Genomic DNA, 25,074 nt, shown 5'->3' with positions numbered 1-25,074 from the left:
ACTTGGAGTGCACGTTTCCTGTATCAGGCCAAGTCAGATAAAGAAAAGCTTTCCTTCAGAGATCAATGCAAATAATCCATCTTTGTACACATAATTACAGTGTTTGAATAAAAGAATCCAAAGTAGCTGAATAGCAACAACAAAATAAAGGCCTTTAGTAAAACAGGAATACATAAACCCTGCAATCACCTATAGGTGTCTTTCAAAAATGTTTGGTTCCAGAAGCTTTATATATATGAATACGTCTTAGAGCCATCTCTTGCACCTCTCTGCTACTTTTCTATTGCTGTGTGTTAAAGACTATTAGATTTAAAAGGAGTGCTTTTTGTATTAACTGAGTTCGGCCAATACAATCTCATCATCCATCCATGTTCTATACCTGCTTCATCCTCTTTAGGATAGTGGGAGTCATCTGGAGCATATCGCAGCTGCCTTTGGGTGAGAAGTAGGGTACATAGTGGATAGGTCGCCAGTCAATCACAGGGCCAACAAAGAGACAAACCATACACACTCACACTCACTTGTAAGGCTGATGTATAATCAATCATTACCGTAACATAAATTATTAATAAATCGGAAGGATAAATTGAAGTGTTTCTACATGTGAGGTGCTTCCCTCCCACTTGCAACTCTTTACATTCCTACTGCGTTCTCATCTATGAATTGTTAGAGTTAGACATTAAAAGTATAGGTTTCTTGTTAGAATTAATGTTACATAAAATAACAGCCCTAGGGATATGGTTCTATGTCACATTTTATCATCTCACAACCATGGTTTATGATGCATATACCTGTTGGACAAAAGGAAAATGTACCAGTGGTAAGACTGGGCTGTTTCAGTGGTTTTCATTGGGATATAGATCAGGATTCATTGCAGAACAGTTTAGCAAACAACCTGCCTTTTCCTTATCAACCATTCTTTTGTTGTGCTGTTGGACGTGTGCTTTGAGTTGTTGACTGAAATACCGGAGATCTTCCCCTTACTCCTAGTTCTCTGATGCAGGAAAACACATGGTTGGGAGAAAGGAAGTGGAAGCAGTCGACCTCTTTTTTAGCGGTAGCTTCCATCATTTCACTGCAATAAGTCTTCCAGCTAAAATGAGCAGAAAGGGTTGTTAGTGGTGGTCTTAAATACGACCCATAACAGGAAAGGTTATTACAAGCAGCAGCAGGGAAATACAGCTCATATGAGCATTCCCACATCAGAGCAGGCGCCATTCCCAAGTAATTTGTTTAAGAAGCCATAAAATCCACATAAGGAGGAAGAAGACAGAGTGGATTGCACAGTTAAATACATTATTTTAACAATGTAACCGTCCCACTAAAAGTTGGTATCTTTACACTTGATGTGCAGTTACTCTTACGGCCTTGAGAGCCCCGTATTCTGTTAACTATAAGGAATTTCTGATTGCATGAACCTACGACCCATAGATGCGTTTCGAGAAGAAAAGTAATTCACAAGTGGCCAATTAGAAATTAAGCCCACATGTAAAAATGTGTAACAAAGTCTAATTTATTTTACATATTGTTTGAGGAACCAATTCAAATTCACCATTCACCAAATTGTATCTAAATAAACATTTTTTTTCTTCACAATATGAAAGCAAGTACTTTAAAGTTCAGTGGAGTCGATGCTGTACTTAAATGTGTGTGAGAGTTTTCTTAAACTAGTTTTCTAGCTTTGTGTAAGTGTGGAGGTCACACTTATGAGGAGGTCATTCTTTGTAAGAAAGAAGAAGTGGAAATGAATCAGTAGTTGTGTTGTATGTCGGGCTATGGTATCAGTCCTTCTCTCCCTCGCACAAAACAAGATGAGTGTGTGTGTGTGTATTCACAACTTTCTCATCAACACAGCAGCTCCCTAAGTGGTCCTTGACTTTGCTGACCAGCAAATACAAGGTCAGACGTGATGTTTAAGTGTGTCGGGGTGTTAGGTTGTGTGTTAATGCTGTGATAGCAGATTTATGCCACTGAGTGTCATTTTTTTTGTTCACAGCATAATAATGCATTCTTGTTGTCAAATTATATCCCATAAAACTGAACTGTGAGGCACTCAGAGATGTGTGGACGAGGTCAACAAGCTTATTTGGAGAGATGTTGTAAGGCTGAGTAGTAAAAGGTTGTCAAGAGGGCTTGTTGAAATGCACTTGATGCACAAGTGTCAGGTACTTTACTGTTTTAAGACTGGGAGTGGTCCTCAGTCCACTTTAACAACTGCATTTGAAATGTTGCCTTTGTGTGGGCTTGTGCATCCTGGTGTGTCTTGTTAGTAAAGTGAGGCGTCTCCTTGTGGACATTTTTTGTTCTTTGGCCAAAATAGCTCTCACGTAGTACCACTTCAGTGCCAAAGGAGCATGTGGAGATAAAGAGGAAAGAAGAGAAGAATAACAACAAGGGAGAATAGGTGGTATTTGCAAGAATGTCCATTTATGAGAAAGAAAGCAGAGAGCGAGACTCCATATGACTTGCACATGGCTGTGGATGTCTGTTCTACTCACTTGTTATTCTGACAGACTGAAGACATTAAAAGTTAGAGGAAGTAAGAGGAACGGAGACAGACGGAGGAAAAGGAGGGAGAAGAGAGGGAGGGTTGAAAGAGGGGGACAGGGTGACTAAGTCAGGAGAAAGGGGAAGTCTCCATGCAGAAAAGAAAGGGAGGGAAGGAGAGGAGAGAAAAGCGAGAGGTTTCATGTGGCTATATGAGGTAGCTGTTGAGTTATGGAGCGAGACAGAATAGCCGGTAAGTTGCAGCTCTTTCCAACTTACTTTGCTCTTCTATTTGTTAGACTACAGAGAAATCAGCTCCTCAGCAGTGTAAAGCATTTTGCTAGAAGTCCTCCTGCTTGTGTTGGCTTTGTCTGGTGTGGAAACAGCCTCTTAGAGACCTCCGTGTGTGTGCTAGGGTGCGTGTGGGCTTACAGGTTACCTTAACCCTTTTGATTAGTTATACATCTATGTTGTCGTAGCTACAAATCTTGAGTGAAAGACTTTTCTTCTCACCCTTTTTAATAGAATGGGCAGCCAGAGCGACAGTAAGCTCATTGTGAAGTGCTCAGAATGTTTCTCAATAGCTCCCATATGCAGAACTACAGTGAGTTAACCTCATGTGATGCGCTGTCAGAAATGACTTCCCTGAATGGCAAAGCATAATCTCCAACAGCAAAGTGGCACTGTAACTGACAGGCTTGGATATGGATTCACAGATGATTCATATACACAACTACAATCCATCGATAGAGCTACAGAATTAAATCTTCACGCCACCATCGCATGATTAGACGTTTAGCTGAGGGAGCTGAGAAGACCAGTTGTCAGATTAATTCTGACTAACACATCTGGTTTATTTTAAGTTTCAGATGATCAAGTTCATGTTTCTGTTTATATGATGTGTTTTTTACCAGACATCAGAGTTTTGAGAAATTGTTCAGATGTATCACACTCTGCTATCCTGAACCCTGTCCCGCAAACTGTTTCTCTTAGAAGTTTCTGTTGTGGAACTCTCCTGCCAGAGATCTTTGGTTCCTTTAATTAGTAAACTCTGTTCTGGCTAATTTGTGTTCAGTCTGCAGTGGATTGCGCTGTATTATTCTAATCCAGTTAGATTTATTAAAGCTTCTGTAAAGCTGAGCAACTCTCACTTTAATTTACACTTTAAATTGACTGTTAATAAGTAAGCTGAGCTCAATGAGTCATGTTATATATACAATATAGACACTCTTCAATCCTGTTTTTTTTTCCCACTTGATGGCACTGTTGCAGTGTTACTTTATCCTCAGTGCAGCCACCATTTCTGCTACATTATGTGAAATGTTCCATGTGGATATATTTTCTGCAGACAGAGGTATTTTTGTTTATGAGATGAGGAGGAATTTAGCATGCTGTTACTAGATGAGGGTTGAGGATAATGTAGCAGAGAGGTGATGTTACAAAGCCTTGTTTTTCCATCAAGAAAACACAGTACTTAAGCATGATTTCACCTCCTTCTCCTTTAATTTGAGGAAGCCTTGCTTGGGCAAGGCTACTTCCTGGTTTTCAACTTGTGCAGTTCTGTTTGGGCCTGTTGTCTTGGCAACCACAGCCACAATCTCAGCCCCACCCACCTCTGATCTTATTAGATATTAGATATATGTTGCTTGAGAAAAGTGAAATTTCAGTGTGGAAATGGTGTTTTATAACCCTTTATTTGGCACAGTGCTCCTCTGTTCAGGACTACAGTAGTACTCCATACGACATGCCATCTGACACAGCTGCCCCATATGGCTACCACATTGTCTTTTTGTCAATTCTAATTGATGATGTATTCTTTTAAATAAAACAAAGGAAAAAGGAACCAAAGAAGAGGTAGATTTGCTGCTTGAAGTTCTTCCAATAAAACAGGAAGGAAATCACTGTCTTTGGCTGGCAATAATTACAGTATATGTCAGATATTTTGACAATAATAGATACAGTGATTTAGTAGTTGGAATTAGATGTTGAAAGTGGATCTGAGCATTTTTGAAAAAAATAAATAATTCAACCCTGCTTAACTGGAAAGGGTCAAAGTCAGGGCCCACATATGAGATTTTGTTAGTATATACGTATTATTATACGTATTATTACCGTTAAGTATGTGTAGTATACGCTTTTCTCCCAAATAATCAACTTGTGTCCTTTTGATTTAGCTGCTCCATGATTAGTTTAAAACAAAAACCATGATAGAAATAGATCTTTCAGGTACTGATCCTGTGCATACCAACATACAGTAATGTTGACAGAAGTCAATGAATAACCAGCCCTGATCTAATACCCATTGAACACTTTAGAAATGCATGAATAGAAAAAAGTTAACTCACTCAGGAACTGAAGGCATAGATTAGACCTTCACAGCTGTCACATGCACTTGTTTTTCAATCACAGATTTTGACAAACCCAGTTTTCCAGAGGAAGATTTTCTCTTATTTCTTTCCAGGAGGGACACACTGATTTATCAGCAAGTTACTGTAATTGGCAGATGTTCAGCTTGAGTGGCTCCAACTGGTGACCAGCCAGTTTTCTTTTCTTTTCTAACACATTATTCTCTCAGCAATGAAACATAGACTTTCTTCTTGGTTTGTTCTCCCCACAAGGTCAGTAAACGTGACATTCTCATAGCAGGCACAAAACAGGCTATTGCTTCTGGTGACAAGGCAGAGATGCTTGTCGAAAAATGTGCCATTGAAATTTAGGTCATTGCGTTGAATTTATATTTGGTGACAATAACCTGAAAGTATCTTGTTGTACTCCTCATTTTTTATTACCTGATACATCGTTATTGATTTCCAAAAGTATGAATGCACCACCTCTCTGGTACACTTTAATGTTTTAAGATGGGTTAAAAAGAGAAAGAGAGTTTTAGGGTCAAGAGTGCATAAAAAGATGTGTAGGCCGACTGTTCTTTTCTATTGACTATTGAACAAATACCTCCATCCATCACCTTTTTTTGTAGCCTGGTACTGTTCTATGGGAAAAGTCTATTAAATCAGAAAATTGTGATTGTTGACAAGTGGAATTGGCCAGGCAGGCTTCTCAAAAAAAAAAGAAAAATCAGAGATTAACTGGAAAATTATTGTTGCATCTTCAATATCCAGACAACCTTGAATACAATGCAACATTTCTCACATTATGCTGTGTAAAGCACATTGAGTTGCACTTGTGTATGAAATGCGCTATACAAATAAAATTGCCTTGCCTTGCTTTGCCATTATCATTTTACATGCCTTGAACCACATGCTTTTTTCTAAGCACAAGCTTGGCCCTTCCATTCTTGCTCTCTATTCAGTTAGATTTAGGTTAACACAAGGGCTCGGTAGGGAAGATTAACGGTTTAGTATTAACCTGACCATTTTAAAACTTGAGATATTCCTCAGAAAGCATTGCTATGTGTCTCCAAGGCGTTGATGTGCTGTAGCCACCCTGTCTTCCGTGCACACGTGCATGTAACCCAGCCCACATCCACAAATATATGTGAACCCAGAGTAGAGGAAATCAGGGAAATCTCTCCGTGTTCCATAAAGAAGTGTACAGGATATCCTCAATGAGTGAACGCCCCACACTTCTCCTCCCACTGCCCTCCCTGTATCTCACCTCATATTGTTTCTTAGATTATTATGTAGTAATGACAAATGAGGGAGCTATGAAAACAGCCAGTACAGGGACTAAAGGAAGCTGACTGGGAAGCCCCACCTTCAGTACTCCTGAGGGAGGAGTTCTGACAGGGGACGTTATTGAACATGATGGAAACACAGGTCAGTCCAGGAGTGACATTACATAGCCAAACTTATCTGGGAATGAGATTCCTTACAAGTGCTTGCACAATCTTGTAGGCAGGTAGTTGTGAAGAAGTAATGAGCTTGTGTAAAAAAAAATCAAAATCTTTTCATGCATTGTGTGGGGAACTTGCACCTCATGCAAAAAATATCTGGCATCAAATGATGCATGCATGCAAAAGAACATGCATATGAGAGTCATGTTTATGCTTTTGGCAGACACTTTTATCCAAAGCGACTTACACTCATATCCCAGATAGGCAGGTAGCATAAGGGAGTCTTGCCTAAGGATCCCAACTGGAGGTAGTACCTTTCATACAGGGTGAGGTCAGGATTCAAACTCTGGTCACCCACATGAAGCGCAGCAATCTTACCACTACACTATCCAGTCATGGCATAGATTGAACTCAGTTAAATCAAGTCCTTATGTTTGGATGCCTTCTCTCTGTGGACTCTACCACACCAAGACTCTGTCCTGCTTATTTTCAAGTTGTCGGTTGTTTCTATTTTCCATTTATTCCTTTGATAAAGGTGATAAAGGTTTGCAATGGTTTTCCTCATTGTTTTAAAGATTTGCTGTAACCCACCTTCATTTTGGCTGTTTCACGTGTTCAAAAAAACTGTATAATAACTACAGCCTCATGGCTCCAAAAAGTAACGTGCCTTCATTCATCTTTGCAGATTGTAAAAAGTATTGAAATTACTTAGGAAACATGCATTTCCTTTTGTATTGCCAACTTACACACAGGTGGAAGGTGCAAAACAAATAGTTTCAGAATCCCCCTGCACTTAAGAGATTTGTGGCTCAATGACTGTGGTTAAACAAAAGTATTCCTCGGTGTGCAAAGGCCTCTGTCTTTACTGTGCTATTTCAAGGGCACTGACACACACAAACACACCCTTTTCCGTAGTCATAGTCAAGAAACCACACAAGCATATGTATACACAGTCACATAATAAAGTAACGTTACTTGCAGTGTAAACACACACACACACACACACACACTCATGCTTCTCCAGATCTTTGAGTTTTCCCAGTTTCCGTTGCTCAGCTTTGCCTCACACACCGTGTGCTTTAGCAGAATAGAATAGGGTTTTGTGGATAACAGTCCCACGTTTTATTGAACAGAGCACTGCATAGCATTGTGAGAGTTAAAGAGCACTAACGGTGACATGCCCATGAATGTATATTTTTTAAACTTAGCTCAGATGCACAACATTTTATAAAACTGAAAAACTTAAAATTTTCCCGTGTTGCTGCCAATGTTGCCAGGTCTTGTGACAGAAACAAGCAACCAAATCTATAGCGAGAAGCCCAAAAAAAGTGGACACCATGTGGACAAGCAGACCTCTCAATGAAAATAAATATATACATTTGTATACTACCAAAAACAATGAAGAATGAATGACTGGATGAGAAATAGCCCTAAATGGAACTATATTCTTAATACTACTCCCACTGGATGTCTGGCCATTATGCCCTGCTTCTGGAACATGAGGTCACATATTCAGGAGAAACAATGGTAATAAAGTCTCAAAAAATGTATTCCACTTCAATCTTGAAGGTGGCATTAATGCACTTACTGTATAAGCTGTTTGCCAGCTGCCATTAAAAAAGAAGAAGAAGACAGTGTGTAACACAAAACTGGATCGGTGAAAAAGATCAGTGAATTTTTTGTTCCATCCTTTGTCTTTCTGGCAGGCTTATCTAGCTTTGTGTTTGTTAAGTCCTGCTCTAACCTTCCTCTCAACTTCATTTGTTAATTCAGATAATTCAGATGAAACTACCTAAGTAATAGAGCTGTTGTCACTGCAGGACCCACAGTTTATTTTCCTACCACCCACTAAGAGGGTGCTGCAAGTATGAACTGCCCACTCCTTCAAGAACCCCAGGGTACCAGTGCTAACAAGGCCTGGACTTCTTGGCATGAAGTGCTCAGTGGTATTTGAAGTATTTAGAACATTTTGTTAATTAAAAGGAGGTCTACAAAAGTAAGGTAAAATATATACTTCAAGTACATCCATTTAGAAGAATGGCCCAGTTAATTTCATTGGAATATAATTAGTGATTCATCAATAAATACATCACTTTGCCTGAATTATTATGTAGCATCAGCAACTCATTTATATCTCTTTACATCCTGTACAGTTGTTAGATATATAATAACATAAACGTTTATATTTGATCTAACAATATAAATCTGCAAAATAACCAGAAATAACTGTTTTGCCCCCCAAAATATAGTGGAGTTAAAGAAGAAAGTGGCATAAGTTTTCCTTAACTCGTATATTTCGATTTGCCTAAATGCAAATTATGCCATCAATTTGACAGCATACATTCAGTGTAAGGGAAGCATTACGTGCTGTGTGTTCATAATTTTTACTGAAACTGAAAACTGAAAAAATGTTTTGAACTGAAAAATGTCAGACTTTGTTTAAATAACATTAGACTGGCATGCATGTTTGTAGACCCAAACCATACATTTATGTACAAGTTTCTTGCAATGGATAAGTTTGCTTTGACTTGATCCAATAAAATCTGAAATATTTGGGCAATTCAAAGTGAGTCAACATGACAGAAAAACATTGTATTGAACATGTTGTAATTATTCCTTGAGGGTTCAGCTCCATTCTGTCTTTTCCTGTTTTTCTCTGACACTGTGAATGCAATAAGCCTTGTTGAGGAGAAAAATGCTGCATTTCTGATGCTTTTTTTAGTCTGTCATGTTGTATTGAACATGCTGCATTATCTGCAGATATTTAAAGAATCTCCACTTGAGGTCAAATGCATTTTTTTTAATCTTCTGTCATTCTTTCTGCTCCTAGTGTTTTTCCCCTCATTTTGACCATTTGATCCCTGGCATTGTGTGCAAAATATGGTACCTAAAAACACCCCATCAGATATGTCTATTTGGTTTGTCGGACTGTCACCTGTGTGCATGGGGTTGTGAGTGAGGGATTTTTTGAGAACTAAGAGGAAATGAGGCTAGAAGAGTTGGACGCGTGCAGGTAGGTATCCATTGAAAGCTGGTTATGTGAGGTGTGGTCTTCATTCCTGGATCTCAAAACTCAATTGTTATTAGTCCCAGATTTTACAGCCCAGCTTCCATGATCTGAAAAATTGTAGTGTTCTATGATGCATGAAAGTCTACTTTCAATGTCTACTGCTGTATTGAAAGCTATCTTTCTTCAGCTCTACAGTGCCAGTCAGTAAGGTCAACCTCGTGATTTTAAGTATCAATTTATCTGTTTTTTTCTAAGTCGAAAATTGATTTAGTCAGGGAACTTGGACCTCCTAGCTCATACCCTGTTTCAAGCCCCAGCTGCCACTGGTCTCAGAGTTCAGATATTCATCTCAGTAAAAATTCTTGTTTTCTGGATTTAGGATACATGCACACTGTGTGTGCTGTGCTCTGTTCTCTGTCGAAAGACACCTTCTCAGCAGATGTATTAGGTGGCCTGAGTGCACTAGAACGCACAATGTTGTTCTGTGTTACTAGTGACCTTTCAGGTGTTAGGGTTAGGGGCCACTGGGTGTGCTTGGCATCTTATTAGTGCCCTTTATAATGGAACTTTTCATTCAGATGGGATTCCACTTTCAGCTTATGAATTTGCCAGACACTATTTTGTACTTTTTTGCCTACACTTAGGCTGAAAAACTACACGGGACTTGATTTATTGAATCTGATGTGTTACAGCATCCCTTGACTATGTGGAAATGGAAATATCAGCTCCCTATGGTGCTTGCTTTAGTTTAACGTTTCCTTTATGCGCTGACTGGGGATCTGCTGTTACATTTATTCACTTGTCCTTTACTATTAGTTTGGAAATGGTAAAACTAACCCTGGATCAGGTTTGGTTTTTTTTGTCATAGATGTCATTAGCATTCATGTCTGGCTCCAAACAGGAAGATGTTAAAAACTACTCACTCATGAGCAATCAGCAGTTACAGTGATAGTATCACTACTTCAGTATTCCTGCTTCAGATTCATGGATAAAGAATTCTGCACCACATCCCACAGGGTAGATGGAATGTAGTTGAACTTTGAAATGTCATCACTTAGGATTATTTTATCAACACCTTTTGAACAATGTTTCTCTGTCACTGGAAACATCCGTTATTAAACTGGCCACAGCAGCTTCAAGGACGACTAATGTAACCATACCTACCACATCAAAAGGAAGCTTTTCATCAGTGTCTGCCAAAAAAGTGCAGCAGCGCTGGATTACTGAGTCAGATGTGTTCACCTAGCATAATACATGTTTGTCATGATAACAGAGACACAATGGACACGTTGGGCCATGAGTCACTTACTGATACTCATTGTCTAGAGGTTCTATTAGAGGGGTGCTGTGTAAAATGTAAACAAAAAAACTGCAACGATTTACAAATTTCACAAACTGACATTTAAGTCACAATACAACATTGGACACATATCAAATGCTGAAAGTGAGAGTTTTTTAAATTTAGTGGCAGCAACACGTCACAAAAAGGTTGTGATAGGGACAACAAAAGGCTGGAAAAGTGATACAGCAGGTGAAAGATGTTGCATCTAATTAGGTTACTCTCAAACAGGTGAGTTATATGATAGGGTATAAAAAGAGCACCTTAAAGAGGTTCAGCAATCAGCAAAATCTGTGGCAACAAATTATGGAGCAATTTAAAAATAATGTTCTTAAAAGACTTTTTATATTCAAAGATCACCAGTAGTATTATCAAAAGATTCTAAGAATATGAAAACAGTGCACGGGTCCAGGAACTCTTCCAGAGATCATTGTTCACCGTGCCATCCAAAAATACAGGTTAAAGCTCTATCATGCAAAGAAGAAGCCATATGTGAACAGGATCCAGAAATGCTGCTGTCTTCTCGGGGCCAAAGCTTATTTAAAATGGACTGAAGCAAAGTGGAGAACTGTTCTTTGGTCAGACGAATCAAAACTTGAAATTCCTTATGGAAATCCTGAATGCCACTTCTTCCAGACCAAAGAGGAAAGGAGCCATCCAGCTTGTTATCAGCACTCAGTTCAAAAGCCTGCATCTCTGATGGTGTGGAAGTGCGTTAGTGCCCGTTGAACTGGCTACTTGCACATGTGAAAAGCCACAGCAATGCTGAAAGGTATATGCTCCCTTACAGATTACACGTTTTTCAGGGAAGGCCTTGTAAATGTCAGCAAGACAATGCTAAACTGCATATAACATGTATTACAATAGCATAGCTTTTTCATAGAAGAGTCTGGGTGCTGGACTGACCTGCCGACAGTCCAGGCCTTTCGCCAACTGAAAACATTTGACATATCATGTAACACAAAATACATCAAAGAAAACCCAGGACTGTTGAGCTGCTTGAATCATATATCAGACAAGAACGGGACAACAGTCCTCTCCCAAAGGTCCAGCAACCGGTCTTCTCTGTTCGTAGATGTTTACAGGCTGTTGTTAAAACAAGAGAGGAAATTGCACAGTGGCAAACATGGCCCTGTCCCAACTTTTTTGTGATGTGTCGCTGCCGTCATGATCTTAATGAAAATCTGGAGCATTAATTCATCTTGACATGAGCTAATACTTTTCATAAGATAGTAAAATGTCTCACTTTCAACATTTAATTCTTCTTAAAGTCTTCTATATTCTAAATATAGAAGATATAGAAGTTTCTTGTCATTCTGATTGTTTGTACATCTTACACAGCATCACAACTGTTTTGGAACTGGGGTTGTATATTTGTACAATGTCAACTTCCTCCAGAAAGTCTCTTAGATTTTCATGTTACGGGCTGTAAAAGCAAAAGCTCTTCTTCATCTTTGATAGAATGAAAGTATTCTTAATAACATTTGTGACATGGGATCTTGCACATTAACTCAGTTAAAGTGGCCGCTTGACATGTTTACAGTCTAAACTACTCTGAGGCAGAATGAGTGAATCAGACCTGAGAGGCACTTTAGTTGAAAAGAGTCTCGCCTTATGACAGTGGCTGTTGTCCACACAAATGCCTTTGCGTGCACGTACGAGTGTGTGGGGGGCAGGGGACACACACATCCACAGGACATTAGAGGAGGGGTGTGTGTGTTTCTAACTACAGGGAGGAGAAGAAGGGAGGAGGCTCGCCTTTTCCCTCACTGTGAAGCCTGAATGCTGCAATATAAAGAGTTAGTGAGAAGTCAGAAAAAATAAGTTGCTCTTATAGACAGAGAGTTTTGAGGGCTCAAACTTGTTTATTATTGAGCCTGTTTTTGGAGTTTTTTGAGAATTAACCGGGAACCATTTCAAAGAAAGAGAAGTTCTGTTAAATTTTGGGCCAGAAAAAGATGTCTGATTCTGGAGTCAACCCACACTTGGAGGGAATAATTTCTGATTTTGAAGGTTTGTCATTTATGATCTGTATATCTTTCAATTTACTATGTCTATACTGGTAGTTTACAGTGAGCACTAACATCTGTCAGAAATGCTCTGTTACTGAATAATGTAAATATCTATCTCAAGTATCTTCACATGGTGTGAAAGTGCTGTGTATGTCTGCTTTTTTAATGTCAAAAACAGGGGGGGGGGGCATATGCTAGCCAAGTCCCTGTAGCCTCTCATCTGTTATTGATTATACCAGAATAATGTCAATAACACTATTCCGCCAGACAAAAAGATGAAGAAGAAAACGTCAGCAATAAGAGATAATATCTGTCAAATCCTTTACACTAAACTCATAACTTCATCAATTTGTTTTTCAAGTATGTGTGGATCTTGCATCAGTTCTCTTTGTCCTCCTCTTCCTCCTCTATTCTTTCTTTCATCCTTCCTCTATTCTTGCTTTCCTGTTCCTCCTCCTGTCAGTTCCTCCAGCTGTTATTTGGACTGATGGTCACTGTTATACGTCATGGATTGTGCTGAGAGCGGAAGCCACAAAGAAGGATATAAGGCTATATATATCTATATATGTCTATATATATAAATATATATAAGGCTTGTTTGAAAGGGTTTCCAGGAAAAAGAAGATGGCAGCAAAGTAAAATTGGTTTACCAAGGTTCATTTGGAACAATGGACAAACAAGACAAAAGTTGATATATGTGGTGATAGTGCAAAATACCATGTTCAGAGAAAACCAAACACAGCAAACACGGTGATGGAGGGTTGATGATTTGGGTTTGTTTTACGGCTACAGGACCTTGGCACCTTGCAGTCAGGGAGTCCACCACAAACTCATCTATATACCAAAGTATTCTAGAGTCCAATGTGAGGCTCATCTGTTTGACAGCTAAAGCTTGGCTGAAACTGAGTATTACAATAGGACAGTCACTTTAAGCACAGCAGCCAGTCTCCAATTGAATAACTGAAAAAGAAAAGAGTCAAGGTGTTGTAATGGTCCAGTCAAAGTGCAGCAATCTGATTGAAATAGTGTAGCAGAACCTGAAAACAAATGCATGCAAACCGCAATGAACTGAAGCAATGTTGTAAAGAACATTGGGCCAGAGACTGATAATGTTTTACGGAAAATAATAACATATCCTAAAGTAATTCTACAAGTTATTGAGATTTTTATATGAGATGTTGTTAGTTTTACACACTTTGTTTCTACATTTTGGCTTAGTTTTTTCTTATATGTCTTGACATGTAAAAAATTAGAAATGAAAGAGGGAATATGTTCTATATTACATGCATTTTAGAGGCAATAATTGGTTTCACAAATGTGACTTGAAGGCTTTAAAACGAGGTATGAGTGAAATCAATGTCAGGTTATTGCCTATCCAGTATGTAACCTATTGATCTGTCCGCATTCAGATATCACGATGTACATAGTTACCAGGGTCTACACACATAAAGCACCAACTGTATCTGATAGTTCAGATAAGTCTTAGTGAGGATTCATACACCAATTGTTGATTATATGTGATTATATGAACAATTTGCCAACCAGGGTGAAAACAATTGCAAAGACAGGTACATGGTAAACACTTGACTAAGTAAATCCTCATTTAATCCCAGATCATTATATTTTCCACTACATTGTATCACACACTATGGATGAAGTTGGACACAGGAAGGAAAAGGCTGTTTAAATGGTGAACACACCATAATGATGCCCCATGATGGAGAAAACTGGTGATAGAGACTACCATGGAAACTACACGCTGAAATAATATTATGCTTTTCTAAAAGGTAGAAATTGTCTCCCTGCTGAACTGTGTTTATGACTCACCAGAGAATAAGCCCAAAATTAGCCCTTATTAGTATATTTACAGAAGCTTTCCAGGCTTCATTGACATGGGCTTTTTTTTGTTTTTGCCAACCTAAAATGAGCCAAGTTATACATACAAATTGTGTTTTTAAAGGTGTCATGTTGCTTCTCCAGCCAGACACATGGAGAGTATATGATGTATGTAAATACAACACATACTTATCAGTTCTCTGTGGTGCTTTCTGTTCTGATTTGAGTAATTAATATTATGCCTTGTCTAATCAGTTAGATGAAAAATTTATTTTTAAGTGTTTCTGGCCGAGAGGTCATTTATTACTATGCAAGGCAGCTGGATTCGAAGAAGATTCAAGAAATGCAGACATGACATAATCCATCTGGCAAGTTGCGTATTCGTAGCCACAACATGTTTTTAGGTGTGATGACAGCTAACAGTGGTAGCTTCTTAATGCTTTGGATATAGTGCTGTGGGCTCTCTTTGTTGGGGCTTGGCAAATGCACCTCGGCATATTATAGTGCTTAGCTGCCTCTTGGGGACAGTATCAGAAATATGTGGGACATTCTGAGCAGTGGGATGCTCTTGCTTGTGTAGGTGATCTTTTAGCTTTGCTTTGTTGTGGAAAAGACTGAATTTAAAGTGGACAAAGAGTTCCTTTTTTTGGTGACATGAAACTAAGTGTTAGATAAAAAGGTTTTCCAGTGCCTCTGTTGTTTATGATTTTCTCCAGTACTTTGCTATATATCATTTCTGCTGCTTTGTCGTCCTTGTTATAACATTGGTTGTTGTCAGCCCCTCTCTGTTCAAGTAGGTTTTCAACCAATCAACATGTAGTCAATACTTTATCTCCAAAGTCAGCATTGGCTTTTTGGATGACTGGACATATGTCTGTGTTGAAAATATATCTGTCTGTGGGAGTGCAACGCAGATGAATACCATAGTGAGAGCATGGGCTCCAAGGAGGTTAGCATAGCTGCTGCTATAGCATCGGTTTCATTAGAACAAGAGTGTATTTCCTCTGTGAAAAAATAACAAGAACTACACTGAAGTCTTTACTCTGTAGAAAATGGTTTCTCTCTTCTTCTGACTTGTTTTTTGGAAGAGTTTGATTTCATCAGCTTCTCTACAGATGTTTGCCATGGTTCGTTTTTATCTGATTGACTGAAGTATACTTGGGATACAACTTGGGCATACGTTTTCTTCAAGTCTCAAGGAATATTTGAATGTCCTTCCTTTTTTCAAACACATTCCAACAAAAACATCCCAGGAGGGGCCGATTGGACTAGTTGGAAACACAGTGTGTTGCGACTGGTAGTTAGGGTAGGTTAAGTCCACCAGCAGAGCTCATTCAGTCTAGCACCAGCCTTACTGAAATGTTTTGTGCGCTGACTGCCGATAAGCCAGTGAAACAAAAAACATCAGGCATAGGACATTCTTTTCTCTTTATATTTTTCCTTGGTGTGAAGCTCTATAGCTCCTAATCTTTCTGTCATGAAGCTGCCAATTTCCTTTATAATGCACATGCATTGAACTTGTGGATGTAACATTGTGACTTATAATTACATTTCTGCATGAATCAGTCTATGGAAGGAAAAAGGTTACGCCATTTGACTGATCCTTTCAATAGCTTTTCTATGCTGTTGGTAACAAAATCACACACACAATGACATATGTTGTACAGGTAAAAAGTGATGGAATACAGACAAAACTGATAGTTTTATTTTGTCTCTTAACTAGTAACAAAAAATGGGGGGAAAAAGTAAAGGTGTGTGATTCATTCTGCAAAATGAGCTTTGTCTAAATATTTTCATTTCTGCTTTGAGGTCTCTGAGCTTCAATTAATCACACAAGCCCATGTTGCTCACCACTCTCTCCTCCACACACTCCCTTCCTATCAGGCCTTTAGTCACTGTCCAAAAACAGTGTGTTGAAACTGGAATGCAAGCACTCTCCCTATGCCCATACCAGTAAAAGATTTAGACTGGTCTATTAATGTGGACAGCAGTTAACCAACAGCTAATTGTAGAAGGAGAATGCAGCTTTACCTGTCAGAGATTGAAGGAAAGAAAGCCTGAGGCCAAGAATCACAACAGCTATACAGCAGCTACCTAAACGATTTTGCAAGAGGATGTCTGTGTGTGTTTGTGTGCACTTCTAAAATCTTCACCCAGGGGTGAAAGTGCCTCTTGGTTCTTACCCGTTTAAACATCAGGTTCCTCAACATGAAAAATTAAGAAATTTGGAATTTTCATCCAAGCTCTGGGCTTACTTCTCATTTATGTCGTTCTGCTTCACCAAACAATGATAGCTCTCCCACCACTTTATTTTGCTGTGGATTTCAGCCAAACCAGTTGGAAACCATGCAGTAAATCTGACATGGTGAGCTGTACCGGTGCTGGGCAGCATTAACAACACCATCAGTGGGCAGTTGAAGGAAATGTGTGTTTGACAGTATAGCATTAAGGTTTTGTTTTACCATGCAAAATACCATCGTTTTGAATTTCCTCATTTATTGTTTGGCCTTGTCCTGTCAGCTGAGAGCGTTGGTCATGTTTTTCCTTGTCTGACCACACTGACTTCTATTCTGTGGCCACTGACAGCAGATAAACCTCCCTGTGTGTGAAATGGTTTTATATAACTGATATTTGATGCAGAGTAAGTAGCTTGATTACTTGAATTATTTCATGGAGCGGTAATTGCAAGACCTAGTGAATTCAAGGTTATGTACAGTAAAGTATATCCATCCATTCTCTGCTCTTTATTCTTACATCCTTGATTAAATAATCTACTGGCACAGTGTTTTTCTTGAAAATTTTATTAGCACTGTTCATTGAATATGCTATTACATAGTCTGTATTGTTCATTTACAAAAACAGAGTTTATAGGTATCAAACCAAGAAATGTTCAAAGGTTTCTTTTCTTCAACTTATGAGCAAAATAGAACTTTTCTTTGAAAATCAGATTTGTTTAAAATCTTTCCCGTTTATGACATTTTTGATAAGTAACATTGCTTTCCTAATCTATTCTGATTCAACTTTATTTCATGGATACTTGTTCACATTGCAAAACATTGAATGAAGGCTCAAAAAATGTGCAGCTTCAGCATTTTCCTTACACTATCTCATTTATAGATACAAAGTTTAGATTTGTCAGCACCTACATGTGATGATGTTCACTTTGTACTGTTAGTGTTTACTTGACCACTAACACTTTTAAGGAGGTTGGAGGGTGTAGCAAAATCCACAAGCTTTGCTTGAATCCACTGACTTTGTGCACGAGTACTTCTCTGCTTCCCTACCCTCACCAGTCCTTACTTTTTTACTGAGCTCTCGCCCACGAATAGTCAGAACTAGGTCTCAAAAATTAATCTGCAAGATTAGGTCAACATGTTAAAAAAAAAACACTATGACAGTCACAAAAACCTACATGGTAACAGCTTACACTTTATAATATAGCCAAGGGACACAGTACCATCTCACAATTTACAGCCAAGCATTGTTGAATTACTACATTTTTGGCAGAATTACAATTACAGAATTTCTGGTGGGTTGTCCCATTTGTGTGAGTTAGCTTCTAGTGCTGTTAATGCTTTAATGCGATGATTTGCACTCATTGCAATTCACATTGATAATGCTCTATGTTCAGGTCCTAAGAATTTAACCTACCTGTAGGTGACCATGAAATAATCTACCTTTTCAGGCTCAAATCTCTATTTATTGCTAAAAACACAGACGTTCAGACCAATCTGTACACAACTGGCAGCGAGGTGCACATTTCAGAACCAGAGAGATTCCCTTTGATGATAAAAGAACAAAGTAAGAGACTGATGACTTTACTCAGTGGAAAAGACGTTTTTCTGTGCATAGGTAGTGACAACCAGATGGTTCATCCAGTCACCTGCCAAGTATTTTTTTGAAGGTGCCAGTCTATTGGAAACAGTCTTCTATGAGAAACTCCCAGATGGTTCTGTAAACCTTCAGGGACATCGGGATAACATTAGGCTGCCATTTAGATTTAAATTAAGAGTGTTTTTTTGTACTTTGCTGCAAAGACATTTTATTTATATCAAATTTTTCATTCACATCTTATCAACCTTGACAACAGACAGTGCCGGATATAGATGGGTTAGCGTCAAATAGTATTCTATATCAACCTGAACAAGGCAGTGTTTTCACATCATATGAAGGCTTTATACCAAGTGCCTATTTATTCAATAATACAGGCAAAATAAAATATAGAATGTCTTACAACAGAAACAAAAAAGGCATAACAAAGTTTTAACAATCACTTAAAAGCTATGTTAGTTAAGCTTTGTGTGTTTGCATTACTGTAATAGTCTTAGAAATTGTAAGACACTAAAAGAGCTGTCAAAAGTATGTCTGAAGTTTATGATACATTTCTGTAGTCTCATGAACATTATTTATACTTTTTTGTTATGATATTGTTATAAGCTCTTGGTATTGATTTATAAGGCCTTAACTATATTCAGATTTACTGTCATTTTCACTTAAGAATAAAGCAAAAAATACATTTTTAATAATTGTTGTGCTGCATCTTAGTGGAATGTTTTTTGTGCTCTTACCTGGCTATCCAAGCTGTGTGAGATGAAAGATTAATAGCTTTCACCCAATTTTCCATAATCTATATATTATTAAGTTAATATCAAGGCATTTAGTCAAACTTTTATTTGCCTGGATATATTCTAAACTTGAACTTCACCCTCTCCTCTCCATTCCTCCCTGTACAACTTTTCTGCCTCCCTATCTCCAACTTGTCTTTTTCTTCCTTTCCCTCCTACCTCTCACTGTTTGTTTTCCTCCCACCGCACCCCTGTGTCCATACATCTGTGTTGAGATGATACTGAACGTTTGTGTCTGTTGGTTTGGGGTGTCCTTGAGAGCAAAGTGATGACACTGATGATAAAGAGGCTGCATGTCCCAACACCTGGGCTGCATTAGGAAAAGTGACTGTGAACAGCTTCCTCCATCTTTGTTTACTTGTGCCTGTTATCCTGCTCTGGATTATGTGAGGTACATTATCGTCCCACAGGAGACACTGTGAGATACAGCAAGCTGGGCAGTGACAGGTGTTGGAGGGACGGGGGGAGCTGAGATTATAAGATGCTGTTGTTGCAGTTCTTCTGAGGTAGACAAGAACTCTTATTTGTTGCTCATAGTCTGGGAATTCTACTTCACCGGGAATTATACTCCATCCATTCATCAGTCCCACACACATGCACATATGTATCCTTGTGATCCTATACAAATGATATTCATCCAACTGATACTGATATCCCCTTTCCCCTGTTTTGCTTTAACTAAAGTAGAGAGAATGAACTATTATCGACCATATGAGTAGTCATACCAAAGACAAATAAGGTGACTGATCGACTGATCTAGAAAACTCTTGATTGATTTTTCTCCATTCTTTGTATTCCCAGACAAAATTAAAACACAGTAAGATTCAAATTCACTTGCACCACTATATCATAGACACTTGGCTGTACAGCTGAACAGAGCAGAAATTCTGTTCTACGAACACTTAATAAGTCACCGGAAGAACATCTCAGTATGATCCTTTATTTAGGAAAAACTTAGGAATGTGGATCTCGACATCTTTTGGCTTTCATTCTCACATTTACAGCTGATGCAAAGTTCACTAAAAGTCTTCTGCAAGTGTCAGAAGAAATTAGAGTGTGTGCAGATTCTTTAGGTTTTGACTAAAGCATGGCCTCTCAGCTGCTTATAAAATCTGTAGACCCATTTTGGCAGAGCAGCTTATGGTCTGGCTGGGGTTGAAAGTAGCCACAGCCTTCGACTCCCTCTTCGCAATCATAAAACACCAGACAGGAAAGCAGGGGTATGAAGGACACAGTCCAGTGGCAGTGGAGGTTTGAATAACTCTCACAAAATGCAGATTTAATAGTGTGTGTAAGATTTTTTTGTACCCATTAAAGGGTTGATTGTAAAGTTGTTTTATGTTCTCTTTCTGGATAAAGAACCAAGAAAATAAGAAATTGGAGTGTGAGAAAATTACAGTTAAAGTGTTTAAGATGAATTATTTTGTGTATTTTAACATCAGCACCTTTTGTGTGCTTGTTAAAGGACATTTCTTGTTTCCCACACTTTACGTAACTGTTCTTTTGATGGTGACGGGTGAACAGGTAGGGGTGCAAGGTTGAGATTACTAGTTCTGTATGAACTTCAACATGTCAGATCAGATCTATATATTTGAAAAGGTGAAAAAGAAGACAGTGTAGTCCTGCACCCTGTTGTTGCAGAAAGTATAGCCTTTTTCCTAGTTTTCCCTTTTTCAATGCGTGATCTTTTGGTCTAATTAATTCCATTCATCGCTCTAGTAGAGCAATGCTCCTTGTGCTACGGGCATAAGGATGATCGATCTGTGACCATGCTTAACAGTTGGAGAGGCGCACCCTTTTTGCTCCAGTTGTCAAGTATTTTAACTGTCCACATGACTTTGCAATTGGACCAGGATTTTTTTTTTTTTTACTTTCATTTCCTAACTGAGGCAGAATTAATGAAAAAAGTCACGTTGAAAAACAGACTATATTTTAGAATGTGTTTTAGTCCCGATACCAAAAGAGAACAATGATTTTCTTTGGCTTGAAATTTTGGTCATCATGAAAACAAGTCCATATCTCAACTCGACCTCCACCCACGTGTGATGTTTGTTCATGCTGGTCAAAACAGACTATAATTGTGTTCCTGGAATATGCAATCTCTGGTGATCATGAGAGCAACTGCATTGTACATAGTAAAGATGGCATCCATGAAGGTTACAGTTATGTTGTAAAACTAATGTATTTTAGTCCTAACCATGATGGCACTTTCAACCTGAACCATGATCCTTTTCTTAAACCCTAACCAAGTGGTTTTGATTTTCAACCCAAGTGTGACTAAACCCAACCAAGAAGTTTTGATGTAATGTGTTTTGTTTAGATGTAAACAAGGCACCAGCAAATTGGTGTCCATGAAAGTGATGGTTGCGTTGTACAAAATAGAATTTATTTAAGCTCTAACTATTATCTTTTTCTAACTCCAACCACATAATATCATTGCGTAAACTCAAGCAGGAAGAGTACCCTAAAGTGTTTTAGTAAAGTAATTATAATTGATATATATATATATATATAATTTAATGTAATCAGATAGGAGAAACCTATTGTCATATGTTGGTTTTGAACTCAGGTCGTGTACACATAAATGACTGCATGTTACTATACCGTCCACCCACCTCCCCATCCTCCTCTCCTTCCCTTTATGAGGATTTTGTGTCTTTTTAAAGGAAAACATGAGAATGATGTCTGTTCTGATGTGGAAACGCTCATATGAGTTGTATTTTCCTCTTGATTCTTGTAGGGGTGGAACTTTACTTTTCACTTTTATGGGCCGTACTTGAGAGTATGAACAAACGACCTATATGATTCTATCAATTCGAGGACTTCTTGGTCCTTTTCTGTAATCATGACTGTAAGCAAGCCTGATAATAAGACCTTGGTAAAGGTTATTTTTGGTTATTTCAAACATTACAGGATGTCAGAAAGTGTTGCATGTAGCAGTTTAATTTATACATTTGAGTAAAATTTCTGAAATGTCAATAATGCTGAATAAAAACAAACATTTTATAGCTGAAAATCTGATTTGTTATGCTTACTCATGTATGTGGGAAGACAGCTTTGATGTTGTTGTGTCAAGCTCCACAACCGCCAAACAGAGTTTTGGCTTTATGAGGAAAGCAGTGAGGCATGGTGTCCTCCCTGTGACTTTAGATGCTTAAAAATAAAGATATTCCCGTAACACATACTCAGTAGTTTTACAAGCATTTTGAACAAAACTACAAATAACTGGATAAAAATAAAGGCATGCATACTGTAGGCACACTGGAAGCCACAAACAGATGTATTAATTGGCACTGTGTTCTGACTTGAAGGAAACATTCTTAAGGGTGTGTGGGAGTGCACTAGTCTAACTTGTGTGTAATTACAGTGCCAGCTCCTGGCCACTGGCTTTGTTCCACAATTTCTCAACACACAAATTCTAGTTGACCTTCATGCAAGTACATTCTTCCCAGGGGGTGATTCCATCCCTCAGTATCTTCATCTTGGAAAGTTTTTGCACATAAACTAAGCTGGACAAACATTTGCTTCTATCTCTATGCTGATGCTATGAAAAAACAGGGCTCTGTGTAAAATGCTTCATGTTTATATTCTAGTGTACCACACACACATTATCCAAGTCAGGACATTATTCACTCTGGAAAACAGTGAAAAACAGTGCAAGTGAATGAGAATGGTAATTGGTAGTGCATGCTGTTTCTCTTGTGCGCCATTTGCTCTACATCTCCTCCACCCATGAAACCTCACCCACTTTAATGCTTTGATACTATTCACAATGTTTTCAGAAAAACAATTAAGTGTTTATACTGCTCACTTAATTGGTATGACCATTTGATGAATATTTTATGATATTTTTTCTTCTTTCTATAAACAACAATCTTGACCCATAAATTATTAACAAGGGAAAGACGTTAAAGTGGATTTGGTTTCCAGTAGATTTAGCCCATTTTTGTGGATTAGTGGAAATGTACTGAGCACATTTAAGTATTAGCTCACTTATCAATTGAGTAATTCTACAAAAAAAGACTTTCTGACTATTAGTTTTTAACCTTGGTAGCATGTCCATAAGATGGTTTGTATGTGTTACAACACATATTAGCAAATTACAGCCATGGAAAATTTTGCGGACATCACCTTCACATTCAGAAAAGCAAGGTCAGACAGCTTGTTTGATCAAAGTAGAGAATTACAGGAATCAGCTGTGCTAGATAGGACCGTATAGCTATTTTACATGCACTATGGGGAACTGATATAAGAAGAGGTTAGGAGAAATTAAAGGAAAAGTTAGCTTGAGGCTAGTGCTACACAGGCACTTTCTGTTAGCCTCTGGTCACCCGGACCCAGCAGCTGTGGTGATTGTGGTACCTTCTTATTTCATGACAGGGCAGAGATGTGTGTGAAGGGACATTAGCATATTCATCCATTTTTGGGTATGACTTGAGAGGATTTCTCTTGGCAATAATATCTATTTTTGAGAAACATAGATGAGTTCTCATTAGATTAATACCTGTTGGTGGGGAGCTTTATACCTCAGTTGTGTTATCTATAATGATGAATCAGTTACACTCTCTAAGCTATAACTAATACTTTCCACTGTCCACTTGTCCACTACTGTCGACTAGAGTACAACATGTCAGTGTCACGTTTTGCATGGCCAGTCAAGCAATTTCGAGCCCCATCCACCGATTATTGTCCAAGGACTTTCATTTTTTCATGTACAAATGGTTGGGGTTAGATCTAAAAAATACACAGTGAGGGTTAGATATTAACAAATGTTTATGGTAAGGGATAAAATAACATGGTTAGGCTTGAGTATTAATAAATACATAGTTAAAGGTTAGCATCATGTTGCCATGTCACAATTTTTTCACCTTCACTGTGGTACTACTATGCTTTGGACGTATAGAGTCTACCTATCATACATTCTCCTGATACTGACCTGAAAGCACAGTTGTTTGAAACATTATCATGATCATCAATTATGTAAAAATATTGACTAAAATGTCTTCTTTGTCCCCCTCATACAGCGCTAAAGAGGTCGTTTGAGGTGGAGGATGTTGACACCTCATCCCATTCTTCCCCCGGCTCTCGTCGAACAACAAACTTCCCTCACCGTAACGCCATGTCTCCAACCAGCATCTACTACCGTGAACTCGGCACTGCTGCCCCGGCTGGCAACAACAACAACAACCTCAACTATAACCAACCACGCTCCATCTTGGGAGGAGGAGGCTCTAAGACTCCTGAGCCTGTGTCGCGCCGCTCTGAACTCTCCATTGACATCTCTTCTTCCAGCAAGCAGGTGGATAACATCACCAGCCCTTCTTCCACACGCTTTGTGAGCAACAGTGCCCTGAAACGCCCTGAAGTCCTGGGACACTCCAAGACCCCTGAGATGAGCCACAAGAGGGAGGTAACTTTTGCCAAGAGCCTGACTGACTCCCCAGTGATCCGCCGCAGTGAAGGCAACAATAATAACAATGGCATCACTCGAGCCACTGAGCAAAATCATACTCGCAGGTTTGAGACCCCCAGTTTCGCGGATGGTCGCAAGCCTGATATCAGTATCACACGAGCTCCTCCAGAGAACAATGGTCACCACCAGGCAGTGCACCACCCACACCACCCAAACCCTCACCACAACACCATCGTCACCACCTTCCGCTGCTCATCGCCCAACCATGCAGGACGCAAGTCACCCAACCCTGACAGTAAGTCTGTTTTAACTGTACTTCAGTCCAATATGTTTTTTTCCAGTCAAATCCTCAAACTGTCAACAATTCCAGAATATTATCTTAATAAGGAGGTAGAATGCAACAATACAATCTCTTAAAAAAAAAAGAAAACAGCAAAAAACCTACAAACCCAACTCTGTGTGAAAACTGACATATCGTGAACAAAAACATGTAATTATTACCTTCTTAAGGCTAATATGTGCTAAACTATGAAAACAAGGCATGAGGCATTATGCCAAA

The 25,074-nt window shown here is 38.7% G+C and overlaps 1 protein-coding gene across 2 annotated transcripts in view; it reads left to right on the top strand.

Annotated features, from left to right (window-relative positions):
- The first annotated feature begins 2,650 nt into the window (after positions 1-2,650).
- The window catches only part of septin9b (septin 9b), a 65,707-nt gene continuing 43,283 nt past the window's right edge, over positions 2,651-25,074 (top strand). The window contains exons 1-2 of one of the 2 annotated variants that reach the window (XM_072383445.1): positions 2,651-2,740; positions 24,127-24,810. In XM_072383445.1, the coding sequence (XP_072239546.1) occupies positions 2,719-2,740; positions 24,127-24,810 (706 nt within the window). In that variant the 5' untranslated portion in view covers positions 2,651-2,718. Of the gene's footprint in view, positions 2,741-12,570; positions 12,643-24,126; positions 24,811-25,074 lie in introns of those variants that run through there. The other variant, XM_072383446.1, reaches the window with a different exon arrangement.

Source organism: Leuresthes tenuis, unplaced genomic scaffold, assembly GCF_036924035.1.
Source record: "Leuresthes tenuis unplaced genomic scaffold, fLeuTen1.0.hap1 SCAF_4, whole genome shotgun sequence".
NCBI classification, from domain to species: domain Eukaryota; kingdom Metazoa; phylum Chordata; class Actinopteri; order Atheriniformes; family Atherinopsidae; genus Leuresthes; species Leuresthes tenuis.
Note: the sequence above shows the minus strand (reverse complement) of the source record. Positions and strands in the feature narration are given on the sequence as shown.